Consider the following 18,561-nt stretch of genomic DNA (forward strand, 5'->3'; position numbering starts at 1 on the left):
GACATAAGGATGCAGTCGATGATCTAGAGTACAGTATATACGTATGCATATGAGATGAATAATGTAGGGTAAGTAACATTATATAAGGTAGCATTGTTTAAAGTGGCTAGTGATATATTTACATAATTTCCCATCAATTCCCATTATTAAAGTGGCTGGAGTTGGGTCAGTGTCAATGACAGTGTGTTGGCAGCAGCCACTCAATGTTAGTGGTGGCTGTTTAACAGTCTGATGGCCTTGAGATAGAAGCTGTTTTTCAGTCTCTCGGTCCCAGCTTTGATGCACCTGTACTGACCTCGCCTTCTGGATGATAGCGGGGTGAACAGGCAGTGGTTCGGGTGGTTGATGTCCTTGATGATCTTTATGGCCTTCCTGTAACATCGGGTGTAGGTGTCCTGGAGGGCAGGTAGTTTGCCCCCGGTGATGCGTTGTGCAGACCTCACTACCCTCTGGAGAGCCTTACGGTTGAGGGCGGAGCAGTTGCCGTACCAGGCGGTGATACAGCCCGCCAGGATGCTCTCGATTGTGCATCTGTAGAAGTTTGTGAGTGCTTTTGGTGACAAGCCGAATTTCTTCAGCCTCCTGAGGTTGAATAGGCGCTGCTGCGCCTTCTTCACGACGCTGTCAGTGTGAGTGGACCAATTCAGTTTGTCTGTGATGTGTATGCCGAGGAACTTAAAACTTGCTACCCTCTCCACTACTGTTCCATCGATGTGGATAGGGGGGTGTTCCCTCTGCTGTTTCCTGAAGTCCACAATCATCTCCTTAGTTTTGTTGACGTTGAGTGTGAGGTTATTTTCCTGACACCACACTCCGAGGGCCCTCACCTCCTCCCTGTAGGCCGTCTCGTCGTTGTTGGTAATCAAGCCTACCACTGTTGTGTCGTCCGCAAACTTGATGATTGAGTTGGAGGCGTGCGTGGCCACGCAGTCGTGGGTGAACAGGGTGTACAGGAGAGGGCTCAGAACGCACCCTTGTGGGGCCCCCGTGTTGAGGATCAGCGGGGAGGAGATGTTGTTGCCTACCCTCACCACCTGGGGCGGCCCGTCAGGAAGTCCAGTACCCAGTTGCACAGGGCGGGGTCGAGACCCAGGGTCTCGAGCTTGATGACGAGCTTGGAGGGTACTATGGTGTTGAATGCCGAGCTGTAGTCGATGAACAGCATTCTCACATAGGTATTCCTCTTGCCCAGGTGGGTTAGGGCAGTGTGCAGTGTGGTTGAGATTGCATCGTCTGTGGACCTATTTGGGCGGTAAGCAAATTGGAGTGGGTCTAGGGTGTCAGGTAGGGTGGAGGTGATATGGTCCTTGACTAGTCTCTCAAAGCACTTCATGATGACGGAAGTGAGTGCTACGGGGCGGTAGTCGTTTAGCTCAGTTACCTTAGCTTTCTTGGGAACAGGAACAATGGTGGCCCTCTTGAAGCATGTGGGAACAGCAGACTGGTATAGGGATTGATTGAATATGTCCGTAAACACACCGGCCAGCTGGTCTGCGCATGCTCTGAGGGCGCGGCTGGGGATGCCGTCTGGGCCTGCAGCCTTGCGAGGGTTAACACGTTTAAATGTCTTACTCACCTCGGCTGCCCAAAGTCGTGGTTATACAGGGATTAGAGCTGGGGGCTGAGGACGCACTCTTGTGAGACCCCTGTGTTGAGGATCAGTGTGGAGGAGGTAATGTTGCCTTCTGTTACCACCTGGGGGCGGGAGGAGGTGGTGTTGTCTTTGACTTGCCTCTCGAAGCACTTCATGATGATGGAAGTGAGTGCTACGTGTCGGTAGCCTGTCTGCTAGCTGGTCTGCACATGCTCTGAGGGCACGGCTAGGGTTACTGTCTGGGCGGCCTTGCGCGAGTTAACACGCTTGAATGACTTGCATTCGTCCTCCATGGAGAAAGTAAGCACATAGCTCACGTTGTCCTCAGGGGATCTCCTCGGCAGCTCAGAGTAGGTATGCTTTTTTATTTTATTTGCGGGTAGGGCGGCATTGGTGTCCGCAACATAACTGGCTGACCTTTTGTAAAACGTGATCGTTATAAGCCCCTGCCATATAGGCCTTGTGTCCGACCCGCTGAATGCCGCTTCGCCAAATGTTTTCCAGCGGCCCTGGTCTCGGCGTGATTCTAGTAAAACTTTTTATTTTTCAAACATCTTTATATGCAGTCTGATGTCAACAGGTTGAAATGTACGTCTTGAAGCTTCCTCGTGCATTTCTTTAAAAAACCTTGAAATGACCTTCTAAAGTAATTTGAGACTTCTATTTCATGAGATAAAATGTAAAAACAAAATCAATGTGAATAAGGAACTATTTTAAAAGAAACACTCACCCACATTGAAGTTCAATGTAACTGGGATATGAGGTCAATTTAATCTCTTAATGAAGTGGTGTCCTATGACCATGTAGATCAAAAATAATTGTTGCAATTATTAGCTAATTCAATATCCCATTAATATAAGGTAAACAATAACTGTCAACATTTTTATTTTTTATTGTAGCTAAATACATTAGTAGAACACATTGCAAAAACCTTGCAAAGAAATTGACAAAATCTCAATACCCAGGGCTGAACAGACCAATTAATGACCTTTTACTAAAAACATTTCCTGCCAATGGAACTGGATGTCAATTCCCCTTAATAACGTAGTAACTTTGTTTACAAGCAATAAATGAGAGGCAAATCAAGAGGCAAATTGAGGTATGGAAACAGGCAGGGCTTAACTGCAAGAGGAAGACACTTGTATCAGCGACTCGATCAGGCTATTTGCATTCAGGCGCTCTGCTGTACCAACCTGCTGTACCACCCATCCCCTCGATAATAGCGCTTCAATTATTGATTTCCCATTTATTAGATTCCCGAGGAAGTCCCCCCCCCCCCCCCATCGCATGTCTTAACAGTATACAGCCTCCGATGAGAGAAGGTCAATGAGGGGGGCTGGCGTGATGTTGAATTGGCCAAGTAGGAATACATACACTAAGCCTATGGGCTTGTCGTGTCGTGCCCTTTGCTTTCCTCCTGTTACTATGGGAAATGTGTAAAGCGTAGTGGCACGATGTCGCTGTGATGTCCCATCGCTGTGATGACGAGAGGGAAGCTTCGAACGAATGTGTGTTGGCACTGCCACAGATGAGGCCGGATGTTAATAATTAGGGCATGGCGAGGGGAGAGGAGGCGAATCATGCAGGGCCTTTACACATTGAGAAAAGGGAACATATGGGGTCCATGCCGCACGGCTCTGTGGCATCAACCCGCCACGGCTGCCTCTGCCGCCGGAGGAGAAGTGTGAAGGGACCCGTGAATTGGGTGTGTTTAATGTGTGAAATGGGCAGAGGTCCAACGGCATGAGCTGGGGATGCACTCTCCCTTTCCTGGGTCCCTGGACAGGCCCCTGATTGGGGCTTGTAGTGTGTGGGGGGGGGGGGGGGGGGTGTAGTAGCAGTGCATGCAAGAGTGGTCGGAAATCAGTTAAAACCGACAAGGAGGAGGAGCAGGAACTGCACTGTTTCAACACCAGCTGCTCCACGACTGGGCTGCTGGGGGACAAATTTACAGCTTCGTAGTCTAACCCTTTTTTCTGTATTTCCAGTGTATTAGCCTTCCTAGGGACACCACTGATTACTACCCTCATCTAGTTCGATGGTAAATTGGAGGCTTTTATTGTCTCAATAAATAATGTTGGGAAACGAAGGAATGAGAAATGTCTCGACTTTATCAGACGTAGCAGCAGCTGGCCCCAAATACAGGGCCCATCCGATAATTGCATATTAAAGTGACAACTAGCAGAGCTTTAGCCATTTGTCATTATCTTGGAACGCATTATGATGGTGGGAGTGTGACACTCAAATCTCTTTCTCACTCGGTGGAGGCAGCTCGGTTTTGTAAACAACAGCCCACACCATATAATGCTATCCATACACCCATAAAGGGAATTGAAACCTGCCAAACCTACACCCTGACGAATACACCCTAGTTAAGATGACGAATACACTGTGGCTGTTGTCTTACTATATCCAATTGCTTCTCATTGTCATTATATTTCGGCAAAATGTGGTAGTGGGGCATGGCCAATTGCACGATCTCCACCAATATTTTAAAAAGGTCTTCCTCTTGGCCGCAGAAACAAAATGTTGCAGTTTGCACATTTCATGCAATTCTACATATTTTGCCAAACAGCAATATTTTGTCTCTGCGGCCAAGGCGAAGGCTTTTAAAAATTTTGGTCGGAGACCGTGCAATTTTCAGAATTTTTTATTTTATCTGATGTCTAGTTTTTATTGGTAATTGATTGTTAGTTCTCAAAGATTATTTTATTTAAAAATACACTATATATACAAAAGTATGCAATCGCAATAGACAAACATTGACAGTAGAATGACCGTACTGAAGATCTCAGTGACTTTCAATGCGGCACCGTCATAGGATGCCACCTTTCCAACAAGTCAGTTCGTCAAAGTTCTGCCCTGCTAGTGCTGTCCCGGTCATCTGTAAGTGCTGTTGTGAAGTGGAAATGAGCAACTACGGCTCTGCCGGGAAGTTGTAGGCCACACAAGCTCACGGAACGGGACCACTGAGTGCTGAAGCGAGTAAATAATTGTCTGTCCTCGGTTGCAACATTCACTTTTTTAGTTCCAAACTGCCTCTGACAGCAACATCAGCACAAGAGCTGTTCGTCAGGAGCTTCAATAAATGGGTTTCCATGGCCGAGCAGCAGTACACAAGCCCAATATATTTAATGCGCAATGCCAAGCTTTGGCTGGAGTGGTGTAAAGCTTGCTGCCATTGGACTCTGGAGCAGTGGAAATGCGCTTCACCATCTGGCAGTCTGAAGGACAAATATGTGTTTGGCAGATGCCAGGAGAATGCTACTTGCCCGAATGCATAGTGCCAAATATTTTTGGGGGGAATTAAGGTCTGGGAAATAAAGGTCTGGGGCTGTTTTTCATGGTTCGGCCTAGGCCCAGAGAAGAGAAATCTTTACGCTACAGCATACAATGACATTCTAGGCGATTCTGTGCTTCCAACTTGGTGGCAACAGTTTGGGGAAGGCCCTTTTCTGTTTCAGCATGACAATGCTCCTGTGCACAAAGCGAGGGCCATACAGTAATGGTTTGTCAATATCTGTGTGGAAGAACTTGACTGGCCTGCACAGAGCCCTGACCTCAACCTCATCGAACACCTTTGGGATGAATTGGAGCCAGGCCTAATCGCCCAACATCAGTGCCCGACCTCACTAATGCTCTTGTGGCTGAATGGTAGCAAATCCCCACAGCAATGTTCCAACATCTTTGAAAGCATTTCCAGAATAGGGGAGGCTGTTATAACAGCAAAGAGGGGACCAATTCCATATTAATTCCCATGATTTTGGAATGAGATGTTTGACAAGTAAGTGTCCAAATACTTTTGGTAATGTAGTTTATATAGCTCTTTTCTACATACTTTATAGATTTTAGTCATTTAAGTTGACAGAAAAGTATTTTCTAAAACATACATACAGTGCCTTGGGAAGGTATTTAGACCCTTTGTCTTTTTCCACATTTTGTTACGTTACAGCCTTATTCTAAAATGGATTCATTATTTTTTTTAATTCAGCAATACACACACAATAGCCCATAATGACAAAGAGAAAACAGGTTTTTAGAAATGTGTGCAACATTTTATAAAAAACAAAACATAAATACCTTATTTATATAAGTATTCAGACCCTTTGTCTAGAGAGACGAAGTTGAGCTCAGGTGCATCCTGTTTCCATTGATTTTCTTTGAGATGTTTCTACAACTTGGTTGGAGTCCACCTATGGTTAATTCAATTGATTTGGAAAGGCACACACTTGTCAAAATAATTTCCAAAGTTGACAGTGCATGTCAGAGGAAAAACGAAGCCATGAGGTCGAAGTAATTGTCCTTAGAGCTCCGAGACAGAATTGTGTCGTGGCACAGATATTTCTGCAATATTCAAAGTCCCCAAGAACACAATGGCCTCCATTATACTTAAATGGAAGAAGTTTGGAACCACCAAGACTCTTCCTAGAGATGGCCGCCCAGCCAAACTGAGCAACCGGGGGAGAAGGGCCTTGGTCAGGGAGGTGACCAACCCAATGGTCACTCTGACAGAGCTCCAGAGTTCCTCTCACATTTACATAAGGCACATTATATAAATGTGATGGGAGAACCTTCCAGAAGGACAAACATCTCTGCAGCACTCCACGAATCAGGCCAGACTGAAGCCACTCTTCAGTAAAATGCACATGATAGCCCGCTTGGAGTGTGCAAATAGGCACCTAAAAACTCTCAGACCATTAGAAACAAGATTCTCTGGTCTGATGAACCAAAATTGAACTATTTTACCTGAATGCCAAGCGTCACATCTATAGGAACCCTGGCACCATCCCTACGGTGAAGGATGGTAGTGGCAGCCTCATGCTGTGGGGATGTTCTTTAGCAGCAGGGACTGGGAGACTAGTCAGGATCGAGGGAAAGATTAATAGAGCAAAGTACAGAAAGATCCTTGGTAAAAACCTGCTCGAGAGTCCACAGGACCTCAGACTGGTGCGAAGGTTCACCTTCCAACAGGAAAAGGACCCGAAGCAGACAGTCAAGACGATAAAGGAGTGGCTTCAGGACAAGTCTCTGAATGTCCTTGAGTGGCCCAGCCAGAGCCTGGAATTGAACCCGATCTAACATCTCTGGAGAGACCTGAAAATAGTTGTGCAGCAGCACTCCCCATCCAACCTGACAGAGTTTAAAATCGTCTGCATAGAAGAATGGGAGAAACTTCCCAAATACAGGTGTGCCAAGCTTATGTAGCGTCATACCCAAGACTCAAGGTTGTAATCGCTGCCAAAGGTGCTTCAACAAAGTACTGAGTAAAGGGTCTGCATTATTATGTAAATATGATATTTCAATTTTTATGGTTTCATTTTCATGTTTTATAAATTAGCAAAAAAGTTTTTTACTTTGTCATTATGGGGTATTGTGTGTAGATTTGATGAGGGGGAAAACAATTTCATACATTTTAGAATAAGGCCGTAACATAACAAATTGTGGAAAAAGTCAAGGGGTATGAATACTTCACAAAAGCTATATATCTATATTTACAGTTGAAGTCAGAAGTTTACATACACCTTAGCCAAATAAATTTAAACTCAGTTTTTCACAATTCCTGACATTTAATCCTAGTAAAAATTCCCTGTTTTAGGTCAGTTAAGATCACCACTTTATTTTAAGAATGTGTACTGTCAGAATAATAGTAGAGAGAATGATTTAATTCGGCTTTTGTTTTTTTCATCACATTCCCAGTGGGAATACACTCAATTAGTATTTGGTAGCATTGCCCTTAAATTGTTTAACTTGGGTTAAACGTTTCGGGTTGCCTTCCACAAGCTTCCCACAATAAGTTGGGTGAATTTTGGCCCATTCCTCCTGACGGAGCTGGTGTAACTGAGTCAGGTTTGTAGGCCTCCTTGCTCGCGCACGCTTTTTCAGTTCTGCCCACAAATCTTCTATAGGAATTAGGTCTTTGTGATTGGCTTTGTGGGCTTTGTGATGAGCTGACAAGGTGAAAATCTGTCGTTCTGCCCCTGAACAAGGCAGTTAACCCACCTAGGCTGTCATTGAAAATAAGAATGTGTTCTTAACTGACTTGCCTAGTTAAATAAAGCTATAATCGACGCCCAAAAATACCGATTTCCGATTGTTATGAAAACTTGTTGTTAACTTGTTGTTAACATAACTCTTGTTATGGCCCTAATTAGAGATGGCCACCTCGCTTCGCGTTCCTAGGAAACTATGCAGTTTTTTGTTTTTTTACATGTTATTGCTTACATTGCGTCAGATAACAACATTGACGAATACGCTGATTCGGTGTGCGAGTTCATTAGGACCTGCGTTGAAGATGTCGTTCCCATAGCAACGATTAAACCATTCCCTAATCAGAAACCGTGGATTGATGGCAGCATTCGCGTGAAACTGAAAGCGCGAACCACTGCTTTTAATCAGGGCAAGGTGACTGGTAACATGACCGAATACAAACAGTGCAGCTATACCCTCCGCAAGGCTATCAAACAAGCTAAGCGTCAGTATAGAGACAAAGTAGAATCTCAATTCAACGGCTCAGACACATGAGGTATGTGGCAGGGTCTACAGTCAATCACGGACTACAATAAGAAAACCAGCCCAGTCACGGACCAGGATGTCTTGCTCCCAGGCAGACTAAATAACTTTTTTGCCCGCTTTGAGGACAATACAGTGCCACTGACACGGCCTGCACGGACTCTCCTTCACTGCAGCCGAGGTGAGTAAAACATTTAAACGTGTTAACCCTCGCAAGGCTGCAGGCCCAGACCGCATCCCCAGCCGCGCCCTCAGAGCATGCGCAGACCAGCTGGCCGGTGTGTTTACGGACATATTCAATCAATCCCTATACCAGTCTGCTGTTCCCACATGCTTCAAAAGGGCCACCATTGTTCCTGTTCCCAAGAAAGCTAAGGTAACTGAGCTAAACGACTACCGCCCCGTAGCACTCACTTCCGTCATCATGAAGTGCTTTGAGAGACTAGTCAAGGACCATATCACCTCCACCCTACCTGACAGCCTAGACCCACTCCAATTTGCTTACCGCCCAAATAGGTCCACAGACGATGCAATCTCAACCACACTGCACACTGCCCTAACCCATCTGGACAAGAGGAATACCTATGTGAGAATGCTGTTCATCGACTACAGCTCGGCATTCAACACCATAGTACCCTCCAAGCTCGTCATCAAGCTCGAGACCCTGGGTCTCGACCCCGCCCTGTGCAACTGGGTACTGGACTTCCTGACGGGCCACCCCAGGTGGTGAGGGTAGGCAACAACATCTCCACCCCGCTGATCCTCAACACTGGGGCCCCACAGGGGTGCGTTCTGAGCCGTCTCCTGTACTCCCTGTTCACCCACGACTGCGTGGCCACGCACGCCTCCAACTCAATCATCAAGTTTGCGGACGACACAACAGTGGTAGGCTTGATTACCAACAACGACGAGACGGCCTACAGGGAGGAGGTGAGGGCCCTCGGAGTGTGGTGTCAGGAAAATAACCTCACACTCAACGTCAACAAAACTAAGGAGATGATTGTGGACTTCAGGAAACAGCAGAGGGAACACCCCCCTATCCACATCGATGGAACAGTAGTGGAGAGGGTAGTAAGTTTTAAGTTCCTCGGCATACACATCACAGACAAACTGAATTGGTCCACTCACACAGACAGCATCGTGAAGAAGGCCCAGCAGCGCCTTTTCAACCTCAGGAGGCTGAAGAAATTCGGCTTGTCACCAAAAGCACTCACAAACTTCTACAGATGCACAATCGAGAGCATCCTGGCGGGCTGTATCACCGCCTGGTACGGCAACTGCTCCGCCCACAACCGTAAGGCTCTCCAGAGGGTAGTGAGGTCTGCACAACGCATCACCGGGGGCAAACTACCTGCCCTCCAGGACACCTACACCACCCGATGTCACAGGAAGGCCATAAAGATCATCAAGGACAACAACCACCCGAGCCACTGCCTGTTCACCCCGCTATCATCCAGAAGGCGAGGTCAGTACAGGTGCATCAAAGCTGGGACCGAGAGATTGAAAAACAGCTTCTATCTCAAGGCCATCAGACTGTTAAACAGCCACCACTAACATTGAGTGGCTGCTGCCAACACACTGACACTGACTCAACTCCAGCCACTTTAATAATGGGAATTGATGGGAAATTATGTAAAATATATCACTAGCCACTTTAAACAATGCTACCTAATATAATGTTACATACCCTACATTATTCATCTCATATGCATACGTATATACTGTACTCTATATCATCTACTGCATCCTTATGTAATACATGTATCACTAGCCACTTTAACTATGCCACTTTGTTTACATACTCATCTCATATGTATATACTGTACTCGATACCATCTACTGTATCTTGCCTATGCTGCTCTGTACCATCACTCATTCATATATCTTTATGTACATATTCTTTATCCCCTTACACTGTGTATAAGACAGTAGTTTTGGAATTGTTAGTTAGATTACTTGTTGGTTATTACTGCATTGTCGGAACTAGAAGCACAAGCATTTCGCTACACTCGCATTAACATCTGCTAACCATGTGTATGTGACAAATACCATTTGATTTGATTTGATACCTTGACTTTGTGGTCCTTAAGCCATTTTGCCACAACTTGGAAGTATGCTAGTGGTCATTGTCCATTTGGAAGACCCATTTGCGACCAAGCTTTAATTTCCTGACTGATGTCTTGAGATGTTGCTTCAATATATCCACATAATTATCCTTCATGTTTTTCTTCCTATTTTGTGATGTGCACCCCGACAAAATAATGCTCTCACCACCGTGCTTCACAGTTGGGATGGTGTTCTTTGGCTTGCAAGCCTCCCCCTTTTCCTACAAACATAACGATGATCATTATGGCCAAACAGTTCTATTTTTGTTTCATCAAACAAGAGGACGTTTCTCCAAAAAGTACGATCCTTGTCCCCATGTGCAGTTCTAAACTCTAGCCTGATTTTTTTCATTTCGGTTTTGAAGCAGTGGCTTTTTCCTTGCTAAGCGGCCTTTCAGGTTATGTTGATATAGCTACTTTTGTACCTGTTTCCTCCAGCATCTTCACAAGGTCCTTTGCTGTTTTTCTAGGATTGATTTGCACTTTTCACACCAATGTACATTCATCTCTAGGAGACAGAACGTGTCTCCTTCCTGAGCGGTATGACAGCTGTGTGGTCTCGTGGTGTTTATACTTGTGTACTATTGTTTGTACAGATGAACGTGGTACCTTCAGGTATTTGGAAATTGTTCCCAATGATGAACCAGACTTGTGGAGGTTTACAATATTTTTTCTGAGGTTTTGGCTGATTTCTTTTAGATTTTAGATTATGTCAAGCAAAGAAGCACTGAGTTTAAAGGTAGGCCTTCAAATACATCCACAGGTACACCTCCAATTGACTCAAATGATGTCAATTAGCCTATCAGAAGCTTTAAAAGCCATGACATCATTTTTTTGAATTTTCAAAGCTGTTTAAAGCACAGTCAAGTTAGTGTATGTAAACTTCTGACCCACTGGAATTTTGATACAGTGAATTATAAGTGAAATAATCTGTCTGTAAACAATTGTTGGAAAAATTACTTGTTGTGCACACAGTAGATGTCCAAACCAATTTACCAAAACTATAGTTTGTTAACAAGAAATTTGTGGAGTGGTTGAAAAACGAGTTTTAATGACTCCAACCTAAGTGTACTGTATGTAAACTTCCGAGTTCAACCATATATATATATATATATATATATATATATATATATATATATATATATATATATATATAATGTTTAATTTCAGTGTGTATGGGAGAAGGTGGGCCGAGGAGCACCGCAAACAGACTATTTTTCCAGGAATGGATCACAATAAAAATGCCATATTCTGTACTTGATGTGTGGCTGTTTGGGGTGTGATGTAGGCCTACATGTCAAAATACCATGTCATGTCAGCAAAATATGTCACTTTAGAAGATTGTCATGTGTTTCATGGTAATTGAATTGCTCTCCATATGACCCCATGGTGCCTGTACAAGGTGTGAAACTTGTGATGAAATGTAACACCCCAGTACTCGTCAGGTAGACACTTCTAGAGGTTATGTGGGCCTGGTTAACACACAAAGCAGATATTGGCTGTGTGTTGAAGCTGGAGGGAGGCGGTGGGTGTGTATAGTGTGTGTGAGTAAAAATGTGTGTATCTGTGAGAGTGTGTGTGTGTTGGCAAGATGAAGTTGGTGAGAGTGCTGATGTAAAATGGCGGTGGCTGAGGCGAATGAGAAATGTAATCAGCCTAGTTCATTAGCCATGGCCTAGTTAGGGTCTCCACTATATTGGTTCACCACTCTGAATTGATTTGCCCTATTCTGGACCCAAAGTTGTGATGATTGATGTCTTTGCATAGCCCATTGATATGCTTAACATCATTTTGTGATGAATCGTCTGATTCCACATGCCATTCTATGACCCTATTCACATTAGCAGACAGCATGTGTCACTGGTGAGTTATAATGTGGCAGATGAAATTTACCTGGAAAGAGGATGTCATCATTTTACCTTCTCATTTGATCTCCACTGACACATTTAAGTTCTCATTTGTGTCAGGGAATCCATTATGGTTTCAAGGGGAGCTGCCCTGGCTGCTAGCGTGCTGTGCTAACATGCTAGTTGTTTGAAGGGATAAGTGTATCAGTTAGAATCAGGTAATTGTCTGGGTCAAGTATTCAAGCTAAATTAAATAATTCCTTTCATGGAATAATTTACTGAGTTAATCTACACTTTTTATGAATTTAGAGGGAAATTATGTTGTCCGAAGACAGTTTTTCTAAAAACGGAACCTAATCCTATAATTGCTACTCTCTCATGTAAGTTGGTACATTATGGACAAAAGCCTTTATGATTTAGGCCACTTGCCTTGTGCCAGAAACCTCCCAGATATTTTTGCCCACCTACTGCCAAATGTGAGGCAAGCTATAAAACCCACATACCAATCTATAAAACGGTAATAAAAGGTTAGAGATAGTCTAAAACATTTTTTTTTTGGGGGGGGGGGACAGTATGTGGGCTCTGAATGTGTGTTTCCAAACAGAAACAAATTTCTTTGGTGTTGTTTTACCTCAGATTAGCTGATCAATTGGAAGGCACTCGATCCAGAACCTTGACTTGTCCCTGGCTTGGTGTTCAGTTATCAAAGCAACGTCCCTGAGAATGTCTGTCGCTTCAATATATTCTTTGTTATTCCAGCAGCACGTCCTCTCACACCTATTCGTCTCTCTTTCTGTCTGAACCACACACATTTTACACTACCTTTACTTTGGATCCATCACTCTGCTTTGTCTTTCTCTTCTCTCCTTGCAGATTCCAACAATATTGTATAATAAAAGTACAGTAGTTCACTGTCGCAATAGTTCCTCAGACATTCCTGAGACTTGATGGGTCTGGGTTGAAATAGTATGTTTTCTTTCAAATACTTTTTAGCGTTTGAATAAAAGATCACAGAAATGTCCCATATGCACAAAATTATTATTTCTCTCAAATTTGTGCACACATTTGTTGACATCCATGTTAGTGAGCAGTGTATCCTTTGTCAAGATAATCCACCCACCTGACAGGTGTGTCATATCAAGAAGCTTAAACAGCATGATCATTATCCAGATGGCGGCAACAGAGAGGGCCATATCGCTTCTAGTCCTTAGGAAACATTGCAGTATTTAGTCTTTTTTATATATTATTTCAAACATTGTTAGCCCAGAAAATCTTAAGTGTTATTACATACGGGAAGAACTATTGGATATCAGAGTGACGTCAACTCACCAGACCTACGACCAGGAATACGACTTTCCCGAAGCGGATCCTTTGTTCGAACCACCCAAGGCATTCGAACTGATTGCAGAGGCTGACCGAAAACAACGTCGCCACAAAAGAGGTAGACAGAGCGGGCTTCTGGTCAGACTTCGGAGGCGCGCACACCACCCACCGCTTCCGAGTATATTACTCGCTAATGTCCAGTCTCTAGATAACAAAGTAAACGAAATTAGGGCAAGGATTGTAACATACTCTGTGTCACGGAAACATGGCTCTCTGGGGATATGCTGGGGATATGACTCTGTGCGACACGCCGACAGTAATAAACATCTCTCCTGGAAGAAGAAGGGCGGGGGTGTATGTTTCATGATTAACGACTCATGGTGTAATTGTAACAGCATACAGGAATGCAAATCCTTTTGTTCACCTGACCTAAAATTCCTCACAATCAAATGCCGACCATATTATCTACCAAGAGAATTCTCGTCAGTTATTGTCACAGCCATGTATATCCCCCCTCAAGCCGATACCACGATGGCCCTCAAGGAACTTCAATGGACTTTATGCAAACTGGAAACCATATATATTGAGGATGCATTTATTGTAGCTGGGGATTTTAACAAAGCTAATTTGAGAACAAGGCTACCTAAATTCTAGCAGCATATTGATTGTAACACCCGGGCTGGCAAAGCACTGGATCACTGCTACTCTAACTTCTGCAATGCGTACAAGGCCCTCCCCTGCCCCCCTTTCGGCAAATCTGACCCCGACTCCATTTTGCTTCTCCCATCATATAGGCAGGAACTCAAACAGGATGTACCCGTGACAAAGACTTCAACGCTGGTCTGACCAATCGGAATCCACACTTCAAGGTTGTTTTGACGGGGACATGTTCCGGGTAGCCTCAGAGTAATTAATATAGATTTACACGCTCTTTCGGTGAGTGAGTTTATAAGGACGTGCATAGGAGATGTTGTTCCCACTGTGATTATTAAAACCTAACCTAACCACAAACCGTGGGTAGAGGGTATCATTCGCGCAAAACTGAAAGCGCGAACCACCGCATTTAACCATGGAAAGGTGATCAGGAATATGGCTGAATATAAACAGTGTAGTTATTCCCTCCGCAAGGCAATCAAATAATCGAAATGTAGGTATAGAGACAAAGTGGAGTCGCAATTCAACAGCTCAGACACGAGACGTATGTGCCAGGGTTTAAAGGCAATCACAGACTACAAAATAAAACAGCCACTTCACTTGCCTGCTTTGAGGACAATACAGTGCAACCGACGTAGCCCGCTACCATGGACTGTGGGCTCTCCTCCTCCGTGGCCGACGTGAGTAAAACATTTAAACGTGTTAACCCTCGCAAGGCTGCTGGCCCAGACACATGCGCAGACCATCTGGCTGGTGTGTTTACAGACATATTCCATCTCTCCCTATCCCAGTCTGCTGTCCCCACATGCTTCAAGATGGCCACCATTGTTCCTGTACACAAGAATGCAAAGGTAACTGAACTAAAGGATCATATCACCTCCACCTTACCGGTCACCCTAGACCCACTTCAATTTACTTAATGCCCCAATAGATCTGCAGACGATGCAATCTTCATCACACTGCACACTTCCCTAACCAATCTCGACAAGAGGAATACCTGTTCATTGACTACAGCTCAGCATTCAACACCATAGTACCCTCAAATCTCATCATTAAGCTTGAGGTCCTGGGTCTCAGCCCCGCCCTGCTCAATTTGGTCCTGGACTTCCTGACAGGCCGCCAGCAGGTGGTGAAGGTAGGAAAAAATATATCCTCTTCACTGATCCTCAACACTGTGGCCCCACAAAGATCAATGCTCACACCCTCATGTACTCCCTTTTCACCCACGACTGCGTGGCCATGTTTGCAGACAACACAACAGTAGTAGGCTTGATCACCAACAACGACAAGACAGCCTATAGGTAGGAGGCGAGGGCACTCGGAGTGTGGGGTCAGGAAAACAACTTCTCATTCAATGTCAACAAAACAAAGGAGATGATCATGGACTTCAGGAAAAAGAAGAGGGAGCACCCCCCTATCCACATCAACGGGACAGCAGTGGAGAAGGTGGAAAGTTCCTTGGCGTACACACCACAAACAAACTGAAATGGTCCACCCACACAGATGGTGTGGTGAAGAAGGTGCAACAACACCTCTTCAACCTCAGAATGCTGAAGAAATATGGCTTGTCGCCTAAAACCCTCACAAACTTTTATCCGTATTACCGCCTGGTACGGAAACTGCACTGCCCACAACCGCAGGCCTCTCCAGAGGGTGGTGTGGTCTGCACAACGCATCACAGAGGGAAAACTATCTGTCCTCCAGGACACCTACAGCACCCGATGTTACAGGAAGGACAAAAAGATCATCAAGGACAAAAATCACCCGAGCCACTGCCTGTTCACCCCGCTACCATCCTGAAGACGAGGTCAGTATAGGTGCATCAAAGCTGGGACCGAGAGACAGAAGCTTTTTTTCAATCTCAAGGCCGACAGACTGTTAAACAGCCATCACTAACACAGAAAGGCTGCTGCCTACATACAGACTCGAACTCATTGGCCACTCTAACAAATGGATCAGTAGTCACCTTATTAATGCCACTTTAATAATGTTTACATATCTTGTATTACTCATCCCGTATGTTATACTGTATTTTATACCATTTATTGGCTCTTGCCTATGCCCTCGGTCATTGCTGTTCCATATATTAATGTGTACATATTCTTATTCCATCCCTCTACTTAGATTTGTGTGTTTGGTTGTTGTGGAATTGTTAGATTACTTGTTAGATATTGCTGCACTGTTGGAACTAGAAGCACAAGAACTTCGCTACACTCGCAATAACATCTGTGACCAATAAAATTTGATTTGATGTACCTTGCGGGATCTCCTGGGGGGGGGGGGGGGGTGCTGTCTGTAATAAGGAGTATTTCGGTCTGTAATAAAGCCCTTTTGTGCGGAAAACTCATTCTGATTGGCTGGTCCTGGCTCCAGTGGGTGAGCCTGGATCCCATGTGGGTGGGCCTATGCCCTCCCAGGCCCACTCAAGACTGTGCCCCTCCCCAGCTGTGAACTCCATAGATTAGGGCCTAATTTATTTATTTGTTGACTGATTTCCTAATATGAACTGTAATTCAGTCAAATCAATGAAATTGTTCAATGTATGAGAGAGCAAGAGAACTATGTAAGTGAGAGAGAGAGGTGTGTGGGTACCTAAAATGATTTTTCCTCAAAAGTTATTTATTTAACCTGGTAATTTGCAGTGAGCGATGATTTGCCAGAGAATTATTGCTGAGGTGACTAAGCTCCTCACTCTAAGGTCCTTTTGGGGACACATTTCAGCGATGGTCGAGGACTGAAATATACTAATTTAGAGCCATTTCAGCCAAATGGATGAAAGTTGTGGTGCACAAAGTTTGCCTCTGTGTGATGTAAAACCCCAGTAGATGAAAATTACCACATTGCTCATATTCCATTGCTCATTACTATCGCAATGTTTTGGTTTTGCCTCTAAAACCTGGGCTGTGTCTGAAATGACACCCTATTCTCTATCAGGGCACATAGGGCTCTCGTCAAACGTAGTGACTCTATATGGAATATGGTGCCATTGGGGACTGAAGCAAAATCTTAGAAATTGTTGTATGTTGCGTATATATTTTTGTTGAGTGTATTTGAAAGAAAACATATACTATTTGAACCCGTGTCTGGTAGACAACAGTAACAGGTTCTTTCTCGTCCCTGATAGGTTCTTTCATGGTGGTGAACGGCTCGGGCCGGGCGTCGGGGCAGAAGGCCCATCTGCTCCTACCCACCCTGAAGGAGAATGACACCCACTGCATCGACTTCCACTACTCTCTATCCAGCCGCGATGGCTCCAGTCCCGGGGTGCTCAACGTCTACATCAAGGTGAACGGCGGCACCCAGGGAAACCCTGTGTGGAATGCCTCCGCCTCGGTGACAGAGGGCTGGGTCAAGGCCGAGCTGGCAATCAGCACCTTCTGGCCCAACTCCTATCAGGTGAGGGGAGAGCTTCAATGTCACCACATACTGCCACATCTGTGTGGTTTTCATTAAGGCACACAACATAAAACATTTTTTAAATGTTTGCAATTAAAACAAAATAGTTTCTTGTTGGACAAGTCCAAATAATTCCCCCATGTTTGTCTGTTTTCTTCCATTTGGTGCATATGCAATAGGTTTGATATGTTCACTACACCGCTATCACACCAACTATAGCAATGCTCAAGCCACTGTTCAGAACCAGTATGCTGTGTGGTAGGCCTATTGTTGGAAATATGATTTTTTTTAAATGATATTTTTATATTAATATTGCCTGTCATTGTGCGATACAGTTCGACCACCGACCGCGAATGTTCAGATGGAACCCAATTGGTTTATCTGCAGTCTTCCTAAAGTTAGCAAAATAAGGTTAAGAAATTGCTTAAACTTCAATTACAAATAATTTTTCAGTAACTAGATTACTCGCACCATGGGGTTATTGGTGAAATTGAATCGGATGAGAATCACCACGTTAATTGCTCTGATTTGATTACAATTATTCATCTATTTCTCTAGCATTCTTTACTGCCTATTTGCCAACCTTTTTAAAACAGTTTTTTGCTTCATGAACAAGTCTCCAATCTCAACAGCACCGTATACAACTTTTGATCAGTCCTATGCTCCCTGATTAAAAGTAATGCACTGAATAGGGAAAAGGGTGTCATTTGAAATGCAACCCAGGTTTTAGAGGTAAAACCTAAACATTGCGATAGTAATTTGTTCTCTCTCTTGAATATGAGCAATGTGGTAATTTTCATCTACTGGGGTTTTACATCGCACAGAGGCAAACTTTCATCCAACTTTCATCCAATTTTGCAGAAATGGTCCTTGCTGAAATGGGTCCCCAAAAGGACTTCAGAGTGGGGAGCTTAGTCACCTCAGACAGACTTATCTTGACAAATCATCGCTCACTGCAAATTACCATGTTAAATAACCTTTGAGGAAAAATAGTTTTTGGTACCCACACAACTCTCTCTCTCTCTTTCTCTTTCTCTCTCTGCTATCTCTCTCTCTATATACAGTGCATTCGGAAAGTATTCAGATCCCTTGACTTTTTCCATATTTTGTTACGTTACAGCCTTATTCTAAA

The 18,561-nt window shown here is 44.2% G+C and overlaps 1 protein-coding gene across 3 annotated transcripts in view; it reads left to right on the forward strand.

Annotated features, from left to right (window-relative positions):
* ptprt (protein tyrosine phosphatase receptor type T) overlaps window positions 1-18,561 on the forward strand; it is a 413,934-nt gene that overhangs the window by 125,207 nt on the left and 270,166 nt on the right. For all 3 annotated transcript variants that reach the window (XM_029682684.2, XM_065001673.1, XM_065001674.1), the window contains exon 3: window positions 17,158-17,429. In XM_029682684.2, coding sequence (XP_029538544.2) covers window positions 17,158-17,429 — 272 coding nt within the window. The remainder of the gene's footprint in view (window positions 1-17,157; window positions 17,430-18,561) is intronic.

This window comes from Oncorhynchus nerka, linkage group LG15 (assembly GCF_034236695.1).
Source record: "Oncorhynchus nerka isolate Pitt River linkage group LG15, Oner_Uvic_2.0, whole genome shotgun sequence".
NCBI classification, from domain to species: Eukaryota; Metazoa; Chordata; class Actinopteri; order Salmoniformes; family Salmonidae; genus Oncorhynchus; species Oncorhynchus nerka.